The sequence below is a fragment of the Mustela nivalis genome (genome assembly GCF_964662115.1).
Source record: "Mustela nivalis genome assembly, chromosome: 6".
Classification (NCBI taxonomy): Eukaryota; Metazoa; Chordata; class Mammalia; order Carnivora; family Mustelidae; genus Mustela; species Mustela nivalis.
In genome coordinates, this window is record NC_139025.1 from 29,602,466 (window position 1) to 29,621,365 (window position 18,900).

The 18,900-nt window shown below is 41.3% G+C and overlaps 1 protein-coding gene across 6 annotated transcripts in view; it reads right to left on the reverse strand.

Moving 5' to 3' along the window:
* Nucleotides 1-1,513: 1,513 nt before the first annotated feature.
* Nucleotides 1,514-18,900, reverse strand: part of RPS6KA5 (ribosomal protein S6 kinase A5) — a 177,053-nt gene continuing 159,666 nt past the window's right edge. For all 6 annotated transcript variants that reach the window (XM_082733935.1, XM_082733938.1, XM_082733936.1 and 3 more), the window contains 4 exons: nt 15,026-15,217; nt 6,289-6,448; nt 4,828-4,991; nt 1,514-3,390 (listed from right to left, as the gene is read on the reverse strand). In XM_082733935.1, coding sequence (XP_082590061.1) covers nt 3,151-3,390; nt 4,828-4,991; nt 6,289-6,448; nt 15,026-15,217 — 756 coding nt within the window. In that variant the 3' untranslated portion in view covers nt 1,514-3,150. The remainder of the gene's footprint in view (nt 3,391-4,827; nt 4,992-6,288; nt 6,449-15,025; nt 15,218-18,900) is intronic.

Sequence of the window (18,900 nt, forward strand, 5' to 3'; positions counted from 1 at the left end):
TTTCACCATTCTGAGGTCCCTGATCCTCATAAATATGACAATGACAGCATCTGAAATGGGGGGCAGGGGAAACAAGTAGACAAGCAATTGTATACTTAAGAAAAAAAAAAAAAAGTAAAGTGAGATACAAAAGAAACTCCCTTATAGAAAAATAGCTACTATCATTCTTATAGTCTTCCTTAAAATAACTTACCTTGTAATTTACATGTGGCCTTTACACAGTTATTTAAGAAATCGGCAGCAAGAGAAAAACATTCAAAAGCGTTTTTTTTCATGGGTAAATGATTCCGCAACTCCAACACAAAGAAGCATGTTGAAATTAACTCCAGGAAGCTTGATTTTTGGTTCCAGGGGGTTCACGGACTCATTGTTTTATAGAGGTTGGGAAGAATGCATGAACTCCAAAAGAGCTAAATTAACTAAGTCAGCCACAAGACCTGGCATAAGAAGTAGGAAAAACTGGTCTTTTAAAATGTATTTCCTCTATTACCTGCTTGACTCTCAATCAGGCCTATGTAGTCACAAAATACATGCATCAGGACTTACGACGGTCAGAAACTACCTGCAAATAAAATCCATCAGGGAAAAAGGGGAGGGGCGATTTGGCTTTATCTCCAAAATTAATATTATAAAGAGAATTTAATGTATATATTTGGCTTAAGATCTACTCCTTTTTCTTTCCTAACACTAAGAGTCCTTTTGCTGAACATTGTCACATGAAGCATTTTTCAGTTTACTCCCGCTATGACTCAGTGAAAGCTTTGTGAATTTCCAAGTGCAAGTCACCAGCCACAAACAGCTTGCGCACAGTCTAAGTGCTGCAGACTCAGCATCAGAGCTGTCTCTCTGGAATTTCTAAGTAGGGTGAGCATGAATTCATTTGAAAAGGGGGCACCACTCTGAGTGTTTCTGAGGTTCTTCCAGAAGCCCATTCCAGGTAATTCCGGGAGCCTCGTTGTGAGGGATTAGCCTTCTCTTTCCATCCTCCTCTTACCCCGCCTGCCTTTTCACCCATTCAGTTTTCTGTCAGGTCCTTCAGAAGAAGAGGCACTGAGAATAAAGGAAAAGGAAACCCCTCAATTTCACTCTCCAGGAGTCAATGACATCATCAGTCCTTAGAGTATACTCTTTTTCTAGGTCATTTTCCATGAACAACAAAGTCCCTTCAGTTCATACTTTACAACTAGTGTTTTCTACCAGGATGCGTAGTTTAACAAATGAACTGAAGAGCTAACTTAGACATTTCCAAATCTCTTCAACATAACTATAGACATAAACGGACATTTTCTTGGTCACTGTAACGCTGTGCCTGGATGGAATCACATTCTGTGGTTTTGCTACAGGTTGGTAATCATTCATGTAAAGATTTCCCATCATCACCATGAAAGACTGCGAGCTAGGCGTACAAAACTTTCACTGATTCATGACAATCGTGGAGCCATCGGGGCCACTGAAAAGTATAAAAAGTTATTTCCAATAACCACTGTGGACAAATAATGTGATGAGAATCATATAATATTTTGAAAATATTTTAATATTTGCCATTTTTTGCCTGTGCTATTAATATATACATGGATTTAGTAATAAATATGCTACCATTACATAGAGCGCAATATCTTTAGTATTCATAACTGGTTGAAATTAATGCTGCTATTATCTTAAGAAAGGAATAAATAAATATCATGCCCAAGTTCCAAACCAATGCTCAAGAAGTTGTCATTAACAAAAACTATAAAATAAACAGGTCGGGCATCATCTTTTAAGCATGATTCTTGTAAACATAGCTAAGATTACTTCTCTCAGTCCTGCCATTTTGTGTGATGGCTTTAAAAGAAAACACAGCATATAAATCCTATCACTTCTTTTTTTTTTTTTTGCATAGGGAATGAATTAATTGTATTTGAAAATGCAGCAAACTTTCAGTGAAATGTCTTCATCACATAGCACTTGTTTTCTCTAGGAATTCGGAACTTTGGAGCAATTAAAAGTGCTCTGCATAAGTTTATAAAATATGCCTTCTGGATTTAAAATTTAACAGAAAAATTTCAAGACAAATCATAGTCATGATTCTAAAATACTATGTACATAAAATCCGACTACAGGAGGGCATGCCTCGCTGCAGACAACACAGTGTACGAATGTGAAGCACAGTGTTTCATAGAATTTCCCTTTAGATTTTCTGCACATTGGTGCCTAAGTGGCTAATGATTATGCCCATTCCACTTGCACAAACAAGGTAGAAAGGGGGGTGTGAGAACAAATTTAAAGGAGATCATGGAAAAACTGGCAAAAATGCAGTACATATGCTTTAAACAGTGCACTTTATAAAATAGTTTGCTTTATTCATATTCTCTTATAAAGTGCAAAATTACTTAAAACAGAGACCTGTACCTTATTATTTTGCAATAACCATGAAAACAAATCACCAGGAAAGAGCAGTGCAAAATTAAAAACGTAAGTAGCTTAGCATGCATCTCAGAGAGATCCCAAATGCAGAGCATGGGACCTTAAGTTCCTGTACTTTTATTTTTATTTATTTATTTTTTTACTTTTTAGAAAAAGATTAATAATAACAGGTACCATCAGAGGTAACCATAAAATAAAGACAATAAGTTAAAATCCTCTCTCAAGAAATAAGTGTTGGCCACACACACAATTCACTACAGTATCATTCTGAAGACCCTCAGACATTTTTCTCTGAGAAATCACTGTTCGAGGGGTGCAAATCTCTTAAAAACCCAGGCTGTCCACAAGGCAGAGCAAAAGGTTTCGTCATCAAGTACAAGTGACTCTTGCTGGCAGACATCTGGAAAACCCTCGACTCATTCCGTGAGCCGCTCAAACCTACCCGGTCCCTAATTAGATTTACAGACATACACCTTTGCTCTTTCCAGAACAGTCCTGTTGGCATCATGCTAGGTCGCTAAACAGTTTAACAGGTGCTCTATTCACAGTAACATTCTCTGTCCAGTGCTTTTGGACAAGGATAACCAACTGGGCTTTTCTGAAAAAAATTCCCTAAGAGGCAGATTCCAAAAAGACCAACAGGACGCAGTTTGAAAAGCGTAAGACATCACCTCAGGCACACGCTGAGGGCATTCAAGGTGCGATGGGTCATCACTGATGACATTCCTACCGTCCCTGCACCACTCAGTCTGAGAACTGGAAGAGCGTATCCGGGTTACTGGGGTCCGCGGGGTTGCTGGGCTGCAGGGTCTTAGTGGGCGTGGTTTTCCCGTGAGAGTGAGAGGAGGACGAGTGAGAACTTTCGCTGGAGCTGCTGCGCGTCTCTGTACTGGTGCTGGTCTTCTTCATCTTCCTTCTCTTCGCCAAAGGGGCCTTGTCGACATTTTGAAGGCAAAAGCCCTCTCTCTTGTATTTGTTAAAGGCCTAGGGGAGAAAGAAAGGGAGGTCCTGTGAAGGTCAAGAAATTGAAGTTCTCTTGGCAGCTAGGGCTCCTAGCAGAAGACAACTTTCGTCACCAGTCACAGCTCCAAATTGCTCTGGGAACAAGGTCCTGAAAACCTTCACTCGCAAACCTCCTGGCAGGGTCTGGAAGCTCAGGGTTCGAGTCTCAATGGCTCTGTGTAAATCAAACCAGCCAGGCTGTTCAGGAGTTAGGGTTCTCATAAATCTTTTGAAGAAGTCGGTGTTACATTTCAATAAAAAACACCAACCTCTCAAGCCCCGTTACTTTTATTAGATCTGTGTCTGAGATTTAAAATTCTGACATAAAATCCCCAAACAGAGCAGACTGGATCTGTTAGGGCTCTCCTCTCCACTTCCAGGTTGGGGTAATTGGGGTATATCTCTGATACTTCGTCGCACAGAGAGGCTCAGCTCCACTTGCCTCGGCCTGGCTTTCTCCTCACGGCTTCCTGTCTCCACTTCTTTCAGCCTTAAGTTTGGGTTTCACTGGGGTTACTCTTTTTTTTTTAAAGATTTTATTTATTTGACAGACAGAGATCACAAGTAGGCAGAGAGGCAGGCAGAGAGAGGGGGAAGCAGGCTCCCTGCTGAGCAGAGAGCCCGATGTGGGGCTCAATCCCAGGACCCTGAGATCATGACCTGAGCCGAAGGTAGAGGCTTTAACCCACTGAGACACCCAGGCGCCCCCTGGGGTTACTCTTGATAGCTTTGCATCAAATGTCACTGGGCAGTTGGGGATCATCTGAACAAACCTGTGGCTAATCTCTTCACACCTCAACATATCCTAGTTCATTAATTTTTAATCCATGTCTGCAACTGAAGAAGAAACACTAGCCCTTTTCCTTTCACACGGTAATCCCTTCAGAGGTACGTCACTTCTCCCTAACTCATCTATTTCTTACACAATTCTCTTAAAACCTTTGCATCTGTTTGGAACAGCATACTCTTCTTCCCTAGTCACGGTCATGAGGGTATGTTAGGTATAAATGGCGGCTGAGTGAATGGACTTTTCACATGTGCCTTAGTTCCTAATGTTTATTTATGGCTTTTAAAGAAAATGATTTAGTCTATATGAGAGAGAAAAGTTCCAACATAATGCATATTGTTTTCATTATCTACTGAAAATTTTCAACTCTTCAAATATCAAACTACTGCCTCATTTCACAAACTCATCCGGAATGTCAAGTAAGTATTTTGTGGGTTGGCAGGGACTCGGGTCTCCCACATACTTTCTGTTAATAAATGTGTTCTTATTACAGAGGGATTTATAAAAACACACCTAGAATGAAAATAACACATTCTTTTAAATGTACCAAGAGCGTGTCTTGGAGGTTATGGAGTAAACATATCTGATTCCTTTTCAAACCTGCCCACCATGTGTGGAGCACAGGGCCTTACATGGAAGGTTGCTTTCACACAGGTTTGCACAGCAGCTCCTGAAGACCCTAGAATGTCTGGAGTCATCAGAGGATTTGAGGACAGCTGACTGCCATCTTGAAGCCATTCGTTGTATCTCAAGCCCGACATTTTAAGCCTTTTATTTGGATCGACTGTGAGGAGTCCTATAGGAATAATTAAGATATTTTTATTTCATGATTTGTTTCAAACATAAATTTCAATGCGGTTCACATGACACAATGGCTCTGAGAAGGATTCAAACTCCTACAGAGTCATTACATTTTCATATACATTTCCACCCCTCAGTAAATCCTGAATGCTAACGACTAGGCCCACAATAGCCTGTGTCTACCGTAGGCTAATTGACTTCTCCTGAGAAGAGACTGGCACCCAACACAAAGACTCCCATTGGCGACTAGGAAGCTCCACATGAACAGAGGGTACCTAGATGCACTTCATTCGTGTGCAGACATCTTGTACGAGTCAGCAAGTGCAGTAAGCTGCTAGAGATACGGAGATGGAGGCCCAAAGAGGAGCCATGAGGAGACACACAGACAAAAACCAACCGTGACAGCACCGGGAAATAAGCGCCAGAGTAACACTCCCATGCACAGCGTGTTGGCGACCCACGGGGAGATCTCTGACTGCAGTGTGGACACCCTGGCAGGCTTCCAGAAGATGAGTCCTGGGGGATGAGTACAAGTGGGCTCGATGAAGAGGGGTTCCCCAGGATTAGAAGGAGCAAATGTGAAGTCGTGCAGGAATCTGAGCACGGACACATGGGAAGAATTCAAAGGCAGCTTGAGGGGAACAGGAGGCAGGGACAGGCAGGGCCGGTTCCTCAAGGGTTCTGGATTTCATATGCTCCCATACGTGAGTCTGACCAGACGCTAACAGGGCCTCTCTGAAGGACTTTTAGCAGAAGAGAGGCATGGTCACACCTGTATGAGGAAGGTCACTCTGACAACTGATAACAGAGAGGTAAAGGCAGAGGCAGTGACACAAACCAAAAGGGTGCCATGGGCTCTTAGGAGAGAAAGGATGGCAGGAACTGGGGGGCAGCCATGTGAATGGGGACGAGGGGGTGGTGAGGATGGACAGTGAACTGCAGGACTGGGTGGCTGGCTGTGAAAGGTGAGGAAGGTGGGGGGTGGATGGTGACGCCCATTCTGGCTTCCTGGCCCTGCAAGAGGGGGATGGGGTGGGGCATCTTTTTGGGAAAAGGATAGTAAAATAATATCAGTTCACTTTGGAGGTGCTAGATTGAGATGCTGGTGGACCCTGCAGATGTGGACAATATTACAAGGAATAGTGTTCCGGTAAGAAAGAAATAAGGCTCAGTAGAGTAATCGAAAACCTTCTAGAACACACATGAATTCTTTAATTAACAAATACGTATGAATGGGTATGCCTCCACTTCAATCACTACACATCATATGCAATGTAACACTAGAGTCTTACCTTGGATCAAATCTTTAGCTTCTTGGGATACATTCTTCCAGGCTTCTCCTTCAAAGGAGAAATCTCCCTTTTTAATTTTCTTCATGATTTCCACCGCACTGGTGCATGTCAAACTTTTGTCATGAGATTGGAATGGAACTTGCCCTGACAACATTGTATACTATTAAGAAAAAAAAAAAAAAGAAAAGAAAAAGAAACAAATTTGAATGTCTGCCAAAGTCATTGTCAAAGCCATGCTAGTCATTTCATTACCAACTTCATCAGCATAATTTACCAAATACGACAACTAGCATTACTGCGTTTAAAAGACTATGTAGCCTTCTTCTATCAAGGAAGCAACATTTCAACATTTCAAAGCCTTGTAAATAAAGTGAGACAGCTTATTAGATCAAAATTTAAAGAGCAAGAAGAACAAAACAAGGACATTCCAACTACTTCAGAAAAGACAGTGCTACTGTTAACAAAAAGTTGAGAGATAGCAGAACCCCTCATTAACTTTTTTTTTTCTTTATTCAGTTCTACACATCCTTTCCTCAGGACATTAACTGTGGTTAAGGGCTTCAAACATTTTAATTTAGGCCTTCCTATTTTGGTTGTAATTACCACTTTCATTTTATTTTTCTCATTGTGGAGTTAAATGGAATGAATTCTCTGAAACCACCTGTTTTCACTGTAGCCATGTGTTTGAAGATTTATGTTTAAGGTTTTTGCCCTTTAAGAAGTCAACAGAAAAACTGGAAAGCTAAGTAAGGCTTGTCTGTGCATCAGAAACTAAATTGAAAACTTTAAACTTCTTGGAGGGTTTTCTCTCTGCTCGCTGAGAGACTTACAGGCCTGCGGAGGTGACAGACGGCCAAGAATGGTGGAGTGAGGTGACAGTGTCCGAGCACAGACACCATGGAAGCGCCACCCATTGAGGAGACAGCGGTGGTGTCAGTAGGAGCCAGCTCACCATGGCAGTTACTCTCGAAGGGACACAAAGAGGAGGGTCTCTGTTTCAAGCCCGGCCCTCAGGCGGAGCCGTGTACCCAGGGAGAAGTCCCCGTGACCTGAAAGGACTCAGCCATTTCTCTTTCCTGGCCATGTGTCTGACAAGCACGGTCACCCTCATGATGCCAAGATGGTGACGCCACTCTCACACACCGGCTCTCACAAAAGATGGACGATTCCAGACAGGAAAATAAAAAGGACGTCAAAAGGGGAAAGCAGGAGATACGAGTAGGTGGGTGTTCCACAAACCCTGGCTGAGGACGACTGAACACAAAGGAACGAAGCCCCAGAAAGAATGGAGAGGACACTTGGCTCCTATGAGGTGACCAGAGACCAGGAGGCTCTGGGCGAATTTGGACTTTGTGTACCAGAAAACTGTGCCTGAGAGAATAATGGACGAAGGGTGTGAAGATTGAAGACACTGAGGAGAAGAGACCTCCGTTATTGACTTGGAGCAACCCGACGTGAAGATACGTGTTCTAAGGAGGGAAATGCGAAGACACCGGAAGAACAATGACAACACAATTTAAGAAAACCAAAACCCTCCCTAAATCTTCTCGCCTTTACCCTTCATGCACACACAGCGACATTCAGCACTTCCCCAACATCTCCCTCCTCAGACGCCAGCACTGGCTTCCCGACAGGGACCCACCTCGCTGGTGTCTCGCAGGCTCTGACCTCGCCCACCAGGCCCAGCCTGTGAGGCCCCTGGGGTTCTCACCCCGTGCTCCACACCAACAGTTTCTTGGCCTCCCTGACAGCGCTCCAGTTACTCAGTCTCCTTAGAAGGTCATTTTCTTTCGAGCTGACAAAGGCCCACCCCCACTCCGGTGTAACTTTCCAGGATGTGTGACTAGGGCCTCCGCCATCTGCCATCCTTACTCCAGAGAGAAGATCCATGGCAGGAGGGGAACATGAGCTTTTGAGTCAGTCAGACCTGGCTTTCTGCTTTTTTACTTACTAGGTTCTATTTTTTAGCTGTTTCGTTACTAGGTTGGGCAAATCAGTTAAGCTCTCCGAGGCTATTTCTTCATCTTTATCATCAGTGTGACAGGATGGAGCAACCCATTGCCTTTGGTAACAGCAGCAGCTGCTCAGCAGTCCACCCAACTTCCCTGTTTTCCCTTCCTCCTCCTCCTCTGGTTGGAAGGCAATAGGGACCCCATTCCTGAGTCATGCAACTTTAAAGTCCCTTCCTAAAGGTCCACCTTCTAGATCACTGCTGGCACCAACTATCTTAGCCTGGGTTTCCCAGGGAGCAGAGTCTAAAGTAAAGGCTACTACACAACTGCATTAAGAAGTGTGGTTCCTGTGGAGGAAGAGTTGAGGAGAACAGGGAACAGTGTCCACACCAAAGGCACTGCAGGCCCTGGCTAAAAGGGACCAGTTGGGAGAGTGGCCACGCTGAATGTGGTACAAGTCAGTATGGGGCTGGCACTGATAAGCACCTACTTACTGGTCAATAGATTCTTCTTGATTTCTACCAATAGGAAAGATCAATGCAGCACGTCTTTACATGGCAAGGACAGCATACCCTGGGCTGTCCAAGAGCTATGTGAACTCTCCAGCTCTGTTCTCATACAGCCTGTTAGGACTTTGACCATCCTGGCGTTCTCAAGAACCCCATGCTGGCTCTTGGTATTGATGTCTTCATGAAGGGAGACGTGGTGGGCAGGAACCAGCAGTGTCCTACATGCCTTCTAAGTGCATGAATGGCAGAGCGAGGGCGACAGACCGGACAAACATTCAGGGGACTGTCACACTGGTGAAGGGTTGAGGGGTCCTCTGGTTAGGGGCACAGAGCCTTGTCCCTTAAAGACAAACTGCTTGTACCTTGTACTGCTGAGAAAGAGGGATAGGATGTAGTGGGCTTCTTGGGACTTTGGTGATAGCATATATTGCTTTCTCAAGAATACCGCTCCAATCCATTTATCAAGTGACTGGGAAGGCTACCAGTTTCAAGTGCGGCCTGGAGTCAAGGAGTTCTGCGGCAGGTCCCAGCTGTAACACAGGATGTCTTCCTACCTAGGCCATCAGATCTGGCTGACTTGAATGTGCTAGGGGTAAGAATGCTGTACAACGTCTCTGGCAAGTACACGAGAGGAGTCGCAGGGCAGATGTGAAGGATTCTGGGGTGGGGTTCTTGCCTTCTGTGGCAGAGAACTACTCTCTGAGAAATAGCTCCTAGACGCTACTGGTTCCTAGCAGACCATGTGTGCCCACGGGAAGGATACCAAGACCAGTTGCATCGTGTGCCCGGACCAGCAGCTGCGCTGACTCAAAGTCACAGCAGTGATCCTGTGTATTGTGGACACGGCACACTGAGAACAAGCCCCAGGAGGTCCGGAAGGCAGGAGTAAGTCACATCCATGGGTGTGCGTTACCCATCTCTGCGGCATCAACACTCCTAACTCAAGCCAGCGGCCTCACTGAGGAAGGGTTCCCCATGACCAACTGACGGAGGAAGAAGGGAAATTGGGCTTGCTTGCTGGATGGTCTATTAGAACACAAAAAACTCAGTGAAGGCCCCTGCTCAGGACAATGCCCTGTGGTCGGAGCTCTGTTCCTGAGGATCAGACTGAACCATCAGCTAGTGCTGGGTCCTCATATCTAGATTCTTTTTTTTAGAGAAAGAGGTGGCAGGAGAGAGAGAGAGACTGAAATCGGTGGGGTGGGGGGCAGAGGGAGAGGTAGAGGATCTTAAGCAGTCTCATTGCCCAGCGTGGATCCTCACGAAGGGCTTGATCTCATGACCCTGAGATCATTATAGGAGCCCAAATCAAGAGTTAGATGTTTAACTGACTGAGCCACCCACGTACTGCCCCTATATCTAGATTTTAGGGGTACATGGCCCACTTATAAAATTCACGTGTCTGTCCCTGCAAACTTAGAGCTTGCTTCATTAGAGGTCTTGGTTCATGAACTCAAGGGATCAGCTGCACTATACAACAGATGTGAGCCATCTGCAATCCCTCTTTCTCTGCTTTCTTCCTGCTCCTGGGATTATGTGCTTTAGGAACAAGACAAGACATACTTTAGTTTCAGGTTCTGCTTTCTGGGGAGCCCAGACTAGAATACCTTTCTATTACTGATGAGCATTTGATTTGTTTCCAGTTTGGGGCATTTTAAAACATGCTATATATTTAAAAATTTTTTTTAAGATGTTGTTTATTTATTCATGAGACATGCACAGAGAGAGAGAGGCAGAAGGAAAAGTAGGCTCCCCACTGAGCAGGAAGCCCAACGTGGGACTCAATTCCAGGACCCTAGGATCATGACTTCAGTTAAAGGCAGGCACTTAACCAACTGAGCCACTCAGGCACCCTACATATTTTTTCTTATACCCATCTTTTGGAATATAATAGTAGAATTTGTCTTGTGTTTATTCCTGAGGATGAATTGCTGGGTCATTTGGTCTGTATATGTTCAGTGGACACTGCCAAACAGTTTTCTAAAACATATTCTACTTCTTAATCCTACCCTACTTCCTAACAGAAATGAATGTAGCTACATATGAGAAAGTAACCTTTATAAATACAGTTTTCTTGCTTTCTGATGCATAGTAATGTAACAAGCTGTCGGGTAGAAAAACCAATTCTCCATCTTTAGAAGTGTTTAAAGGAGACTGGTGATCAGGGACCTTGTAGAAAAGATCCCTGCTCTGGATAAGGCGGAAATAGACAAACTTTAGCCTTTCTTAACTCCAATCAATATCTTACAATTTTAGTTGATTACCCAGGAATCAACTTGTGTTGAAAAAAATTTTGTGCCTGCACGTTGTTTGCAAATGGTGTGGCAAACAGTATATACACACTTAAAGGTATATGTCTATGTGTTTGTGACCGTATCTATATCATATATATGTATGTACCTGTACATACATACACATACACACAGACAGTGTGCACAAGAGAGAAATCGAGAGAAAGAAAAAGGCAATGTGGCAAAATGTTAGACATTCACAGTATTATTCTCTCACTATTTTTCTGGATCTGAAATTTCCAAAATAAAATTTTGAGAAAAAAGTAAAACAATAAGATCTCCTAAATAAAACACTTGGAAGAATTATGTTTTAAATGGAATTGTATATGCTGGCTGGCTGCCACAGAATCCTATCCCACATGAATACTCTGCGTTAGGGGCTCAATGTTTTGTGCATCCGAAGTTCGTATGTTGTGGCACTTGGGCGGCTTAGTTGGTTAAGCGTCTGACTCTTGGTTTTGGCTCAGGCTGTGATATCAAGCCCTGCGTCAGGCTCCCTCAGTGGGGAGTCTGCTTGAGATTCTCTCTCTCTCTCCCCCTGCTCCCAAGCACGCATACACAGTCTCTCTCTCTCTCTCTCTCTCTCAAATAAATAAATCTTAAAAAAAATTTCTATGTTGGAGACCCAACTCCCGATGTGACTGTATTTAGAGACAGGGCCTTTATGGAGGTAATTAAAGTCACATGCAGTCATCAGGGCGGGGTCCTGATCCAATGGGATTAGTGTCCTTATAAAAAGAAACAGCCAAGAGCCTGTGCACTCGCGCTCTCTCTCCCAGCACACTCACGGAGGGAAGGCCATGTGAGGATACAGAGAGCAGGTGGCTGTTTACAAACCAAGGGGAAAATCCTCACTAGACGCCAACACTGCGGGCATCTTGGTATTGGACTTCCCAGCCTCCAGTCTGTGAGAAAATAAATTTCTGTTGCTCGAGCTACCTAATCGGAGGCATTCTGTTATGGCAACACCAAGCTAAGCCACTGGGTAAGCTCTATTTTAATTAAAGTCATGTATGTTTCTGACAGGGACTGCATACCCAGCGAGGAAGACTGGGTTGTAGTCTAGCCATAGGAGACTACATGAAGCAGCCTCCCGGTGTATTTATTTTATTCAAGGGGGGTGATGTAAATTATTTTCACATTATCATAGCTACATTCATGTTTATTAGATACAACACACAAAAAAACCCCATTGATTTCCTTTCTTTCTTTTTTTTTTTAAAGATTTTGTTTTTAAGTAATCTCTATACCCAATGTGGGACTTGAACTTACAACGCTGAGATGGAGAGTTGCATGTTCCACTGACTGAGCCAGCCAGGCGCCCCAAAAGGCCATCGATTTCTAAGGCAATCAGGAGACTCCAAATAAACTTTATGCTTGCTACAGAATCGCTGGGGCTTTGTGTCTAGATCTTCTGGAGGCATGCATTCATTTGTGTGGAAAAGTCTGCAAAGCATTCTGGTTTTTTGTGACTCTTTAAATTGTGTGCTAACTTTGTTCTATGTCTGCATTTCATTGTATCTCTAAAAGGCAAAGTTTCTTTTAAAACCACAATCACACCACCATGATCACACCTGAAAGAAATTAGTAGTAATTCCTTTATATCATCAGTAGCCAAACGGTATTCAGATTTCTCCAGCTGTGTCACACACATGTATATATCTACAATTACAATTATATCTGTATGGCTCAGAGTTTGAATTTAATAAATAGAATTAAAATTAGAATTTGTTTGAATCAGAATTCAAGCAAATGTAAATATTGTTTCAGAAGTGTCTTTTGGTCTATAGGTTCTTGGGCTACCTTTTTTCTCCTAGGAGAAACTGGGTTATTTGTCCTGTAGAACTTCCCACAGTCAGGATATTGTGACTGTGTTCCTGTGCTATAAGTTCCTGTAAGCTGCTCTTTGTCCCCTGCTTGTCTTAACAACTTGACGAGTAGATTGAGAGAGAAGCATGGCTTCCAAACCCATGCTATTACACACTTATTTCCATGGATATGGCATTCGGAAGCTTGAAAATACCGGTCCGTGTGTCTAAGACTCTCTTTTAAAACCTTAAAGAGGTTGAGGATTACCACTGACCTATATTTAAAGTAAAGGCTCTTTTACCAAGGGCAATTCTATACTATTGCTAAAATTGGAAAGCTTTTTATTTAGACTAATTTTTTTAGGAGAATGCTAATGAAAATATAAGAGGTTTTAGTCCTTAAACGAAACTCTCAAGTCTATAGGAGTTATTTTTTATTTGAAAGATCTTATTCATAAATATTTAATTTTAGTTTGAAAATTATAAATGATGACTTAAAGTTGCTGAAATGAAAACCATTTAAAACTTAAAAATAAAAGAAGAACCATCGTTCGGGGATAACAGGCTATAGCCACTGGGGGAAAACAAGCTGACACCAAAATAAACCCCAGATGGAGCGCAGATTTAAGTATAAAAAGAAAATATAATTCTAGAGGAAAATTTAGGGGAATGTTTTTGTAATCTTGGGTTGGGGTAGGGGTGGAGGGACATTCTGACATCAAAGCCACATATTGTAAAGGAAAAGACTAACATCTTACTATATAGAAATAAAGAATTCTCCATTTAAACCCTCCTAACACCCAGAAGAAAATCCCATATTGCTATAAACAATGTTTTCAAACAAATGACCCAAAATATCTCCAATATCAATGGCAGACAAAGGATTAAGATCCTTCCCAGAGCTTTACAGTAAGAAAAATTTCTGCACAGGGGGAAAAAAAAAAAAAGAAAAATTCCTGCTTAGGAAAATAGGCAAAGCTCATAAACAGCAATTCATAAAAAAGAAAATACAAATGTCCAAATACTTGAAAAGATGCTCAAAACTGAATATTCATCAAAGAAATATATGCAAGTTATAACAACAGTGGGAAATAACTTAAGATTGAAATCGATAGTATCTGATGTATTCGCACACAGTTGATGAGAACATGATCTGTTAAAGCTTCTAGAAGGAAATCCAGGCATATGTGTCAAAATAAAGATGTGCGTGTCCTTCTCCTAGGAGTCTATTCCAAGGAAATAACGAGACAAATGCAACCACATATGTTAAAAAAAAAAATCATTTACGTAGTCTGTAATTAGCAAAATACTAGAAAACAATAACTGCTGATTAGTAAAGAAATGGTTAAATGAACTCTAGAGGCCCAAACCACATGCATAATATAATCTCATTTGTTAAAAAACCCACATAGTTGACAGAAAACACACATAATATGGTGGCGGTAGGCGGGGTGGTTAGGAGCAGGGGAGCGTGTACACATCATCTTCACACAATGAGATTATGAGTGATTTCATTTGTTCTTTAAATCTTTCTGTATTTGTCTGAAATTTTCTCCCTAAGATTATGCATTACAAATTACATGCAGAAAAAGTCAAGCTATTTTGAGAAGAAACATGCCAAGGTTTTTCTAGCTTAATGTTGTTTCTGATCGCGGCAGCCAAGGACATTTTGTGAGAAGCATGCTTACCACAATTACTATAAGCTACTATAAATATTTCTTGTTCTAGCAATTAATTTGTTAATTTATCCTAAATTATCTTCTTTAATTATATTTTTAGTCTGAAAATCACAGAATGTATTTTTTTAACATTTTCCTCCTAATAAGTTACTTTACCATTTTTACATTATATCCAATATGCCTATTTTTTGAAAACAGCTTCTTTGAAAAAAAAAAAAAACAAAAACCAAACCTATATAAATTCCTATGCACATAAAACGCAGGGCCTCCAATTATTTCAAAATAAACCAAAATGAAAGTTTCTACATTGTCTCCAGTGTAAATTTTAAAAAAGGGAAACAGTCTTGGGTTAGAGCCTTCATAGACTGTACAGAAAAGAAACCCATCTGCCAATTGCCCCCCACAACCTGAAGAAAAACAGCGGAGAGAGAGAGAGAGACAGGTAAGAGGCCATCTGGAAACTGCCTAGGTTTACTGGCTCTAGGGAAATGAACTCACCAAAATGACGCCCAGGCTCCAGAGGTCACAGGACTCGTCATAGCCGTTATGATTCAAGAGCTCGGGGGCTGCATAGTGCAGGGTGAAGCAGGGCGTCTTGAGAGGCTGGTTATCAGGTGGCTTTAAGCGTGCAAACCCAAAATCGATTACTTTGATTTCCAAATTGTCATTTTCATCAGTGAACAATAAATTCTGCAAGATACAAACACTTTAATTAGTCTCTCGTGAAACTGTCCTGGGACTTGGGGATGCCATTTTTGTAACACCTTTTATCTATACACTGATACTGGACTCAGGCTCGGAGAGAGGTCTGCTGGGGAGGGTCTCTGGGAGCTTGATGTCGGTGAACTGTTGTTCTCTGCCTTATGCTTTTTTTGGTTTATTTTAATTTTATAATGTCTTGTGAAACATTTTTCAATCGTAGCACGCCTCTTCCCATGTTAGAAGAGCATTTGTCTACATTTTTCTCTCTTGGTGTTGGCCCTCTACCCTCCTTCCTCAACCTCCCTTCTGACCTGGCTCACATGCTCCTACTCCTCGTTTGGAGAGATCGCCCAAACTGTGCCACCAAACTGAAGTCAGGACTCTTTCTATTTTCTGCTAACATGTTTTCTTTCTGTTCCTTAGCATCATGGTATTAGAAAGTTAACATCTTCCTCCCCCATTAGACCATCACCATTCCCTAATGGCAGGGATTATGTGTCCACCACATTTATGACTCTAGTCCCAAAACCGGGACACTCATATGGTAGGTGCTTTGGTAAATATCCATCCATTGAATGAAGTCATAAATAAAATAGCTGTCTCTAGTATATCTTATTAAAGAAGACATGGTAGGGGCGCCTGGCTGGCTCAGTTAGAAGAGCGTGTGACTCTTTTATCTTGGGAGTGAGTTTAAGCCCCACGTTGAGTGTAGAGATTACTTGAACAAATTATAAATCTTCAAAAAATAAAAAAGAAAGAAAGAAGACATGGTAAAGACCTATATTACATTTCAGAAATATTTTCTCCCAAACAGTTAATACTTAAGCATTTTTTGATGTTAATGGATATTATCCCTCAGTCATTCAGAAAACACTGTTTCCTTAAATCCTTTGTCTGCCAAGGCTTCTCAGTCACTAAGGCTTTACTGTATCGTTTTTGTGTTTATCACACATTTAATAAATGCTAACCATCTGATGCACGGTCACCCCTTTTTTCCGTCTATCAAGCTAGTACCCACACTGGGTGAATCTGCTTACATTTTCTTCAGACATCCTGACAAAACCTCCTATGTCTTTGTATTTATTAAATTATTCCTCAGATCTGGAACATCATTTGCTTTGTTACTATTATTCCAACTAAAATAAAAGACACCACAGAAGGCTTCATTCATACCAAGAAGAAAAATCTTCTACACCTTTCATTCAAAAGTTAAAAATGAATAAAGTGGGAGGAAAGAAAAGCAGAAATATTAAAAAGTTTTCTTAAATGTTCTCTATACAGTGTTTGATCCTGAATGCGTGATGGAATTACAATGTGGATACGCCGGAATGTAAGGTTCACCACCACTAAGTGAGAGCTGGGGTTCACGTGCTTGCATTCTGGAGAAGTCTCAGCAAATGGCTCCCAAGTGTCTCTGCGGTGTGAACCTGCCCCTGGCCCCTGGCTTCATCCAGTCTGCTCAGTCTTTGGAAATGACTTCAGTTTATGCTATATTAAGGCTGGCAGAGGACTTTCTTAGCCGCAGTTCTTGAAATGCAGGAGACTCCGCTCTCCGAGTGGAGCTGGGTGCACATGGGCGAGAGTGGCAGGAAGCAAGGGCCATTCAGCTTCACCTCAAGCTCCACCTGAAACTAATTTGATGCAGTTTTTTCTTAATCTTTCAAGGGTATGGGGTCCAGTTTGAAAAGTACAAAGCAGCCCACGAGGAATGTCAGCCAGCTTCTAAATTTGTCTGCTTCTCACCCAGAATTTAGGATTTTGCCTAAGCAGAAAGCCAAGGCCACAAAAATATAAACCAAGAGATATATAATCAGATCTTAAACTATGACATCAGTGGGAGAGGAATTAAACTTTTAGTTTGGAAGTAATATATACTCTACGATTTAAAAGTCCAAGTGAAAACTATTTTATTATGAGGATGTTAGTACAAAGGCACATTTTCCTTTCTCCACGGTCTATTTTGATGTAGAGCTGCTATCACTGTGGTAGAATGTCCCAAATAATATGACAATTCCTCGTTTCAGAGGATTATTTGAAAGAAAAGGTTTGTAACAAATAAGAAGAACTAAGCAACATAAGTATCTTTTTTATCAGGAAAATAGGAAGGCAAATTTAAATTCTGTTGGAGAGGACAGTTGCCTCATTTGAGACTCATGGGATGACAGATGGCCAGTTATCAAAGAATAAAACATGTGAAAATGAATTCTATACAGTCATGGAACAGATCTTTTCAATTAAAAAAATTACATGCTTGTTCCTTGTCTATCAAGAAAACATTTAAGTGGTGTGCTTTCACATTTAAAAATAGATCGCTAATCTCTGATGTACGGAGCACCATATTTTCAGTGGGTGTTCTGTAGGAGAGTGAGAACTCGGATGAAGGAAGCAGAGGGGGAGCTACCATAGTTGCAAGTTCATAAAACACAATTCACTTTTGACTAATTACTAGTAATATGAATAACAGTAATAGGAAGTTCACAGACAGAAGTTTATACGCTTTAGAATCAGTCAGTTATATTTGGATGCACAGAAATCCATTTTTAGGGGCACCTGCATAGCTCAGTTAGTTAAGCATCTGCCTTTGGTTCAGGTCATGATCTCAGGGTCCTGGGATCGAGCCCCACATCAAGCTCCCTGCTCAGCAGGGAGTCTGCTTCTCCTCCTCCTCTGCCCCTCCGACTGCTTGTGCTCTCTCTCTGAAATAGATAAATAAAATCTAAAAAAAAAAAAAAAATTCCATTTTTAAAACATCCTCTTCCTACCAATGATCCAAGATATTTTAACAGGCAAAAAATGGTGCTTTCAGAGACATATTCTTTTGTGGTTTAACACAAAAAATGAACTCCAAATAAATTATTATTTTAAAAAATTTGACAATGCATTATAACCACATGGTAATTAAAAATGAAGTTCTATTTTAAAGAGGAAACATGTGTAATTCTGCATATGATAAAGGATGAGTCATTGTTATGCTTTTATAAATTATTGGGTTTTGTGTTTTAATTTTTATTATTATTTTGATGATTTCCTAAAAGGGGGAAACTTTCAGATTTTTGATACTAAACAAGGACATTCTGGAGCCAGAATCTTTTCTATTAACCTTTCAAAAGAAGAAATATATAAATAGGGGCTGCTTGCGCATTGCTACACAATTCTATAAATATAATACGTGAGCGAAGAGAAGCACATATAAGGGCAGTACAATTAATTAAACCAAGACAATTCTTTATGTTTAAATATTCAGAATAGAATTATATACATTCCTATTCATGAGCTAATCAATTCGATAAAAATGAAAAAAAGTTTTGATAATACACCATTTAAAAAAAACCATCTAAAATGGTACACATATAGAAAGGCTATTATTTTCTGCTACAAAAATTTCCATTACTATTTTTGGCCCACAACTGTTGCATAAAGTATTTCTTCCATAAAAGGCTCTCACATTTACAAATATAACCTCAAGATGATCTGCTGGCAAAAAAAAAAAAAAAAAAAAAAAGGCAAATTTATTTTAGACTAAAATAGAGGAGAAAGAAAATCCAAGAAACAGTATCTCTGCAAGTATCTCTTTAGCAGAAAGCTCTAAACCATGAAACAAGAAAAGCCCATCCTGCGGCGGCGGTGGAGGGGGAGGGGACGGGGTTGGGACTGGGGCTGGACTGAGCCAC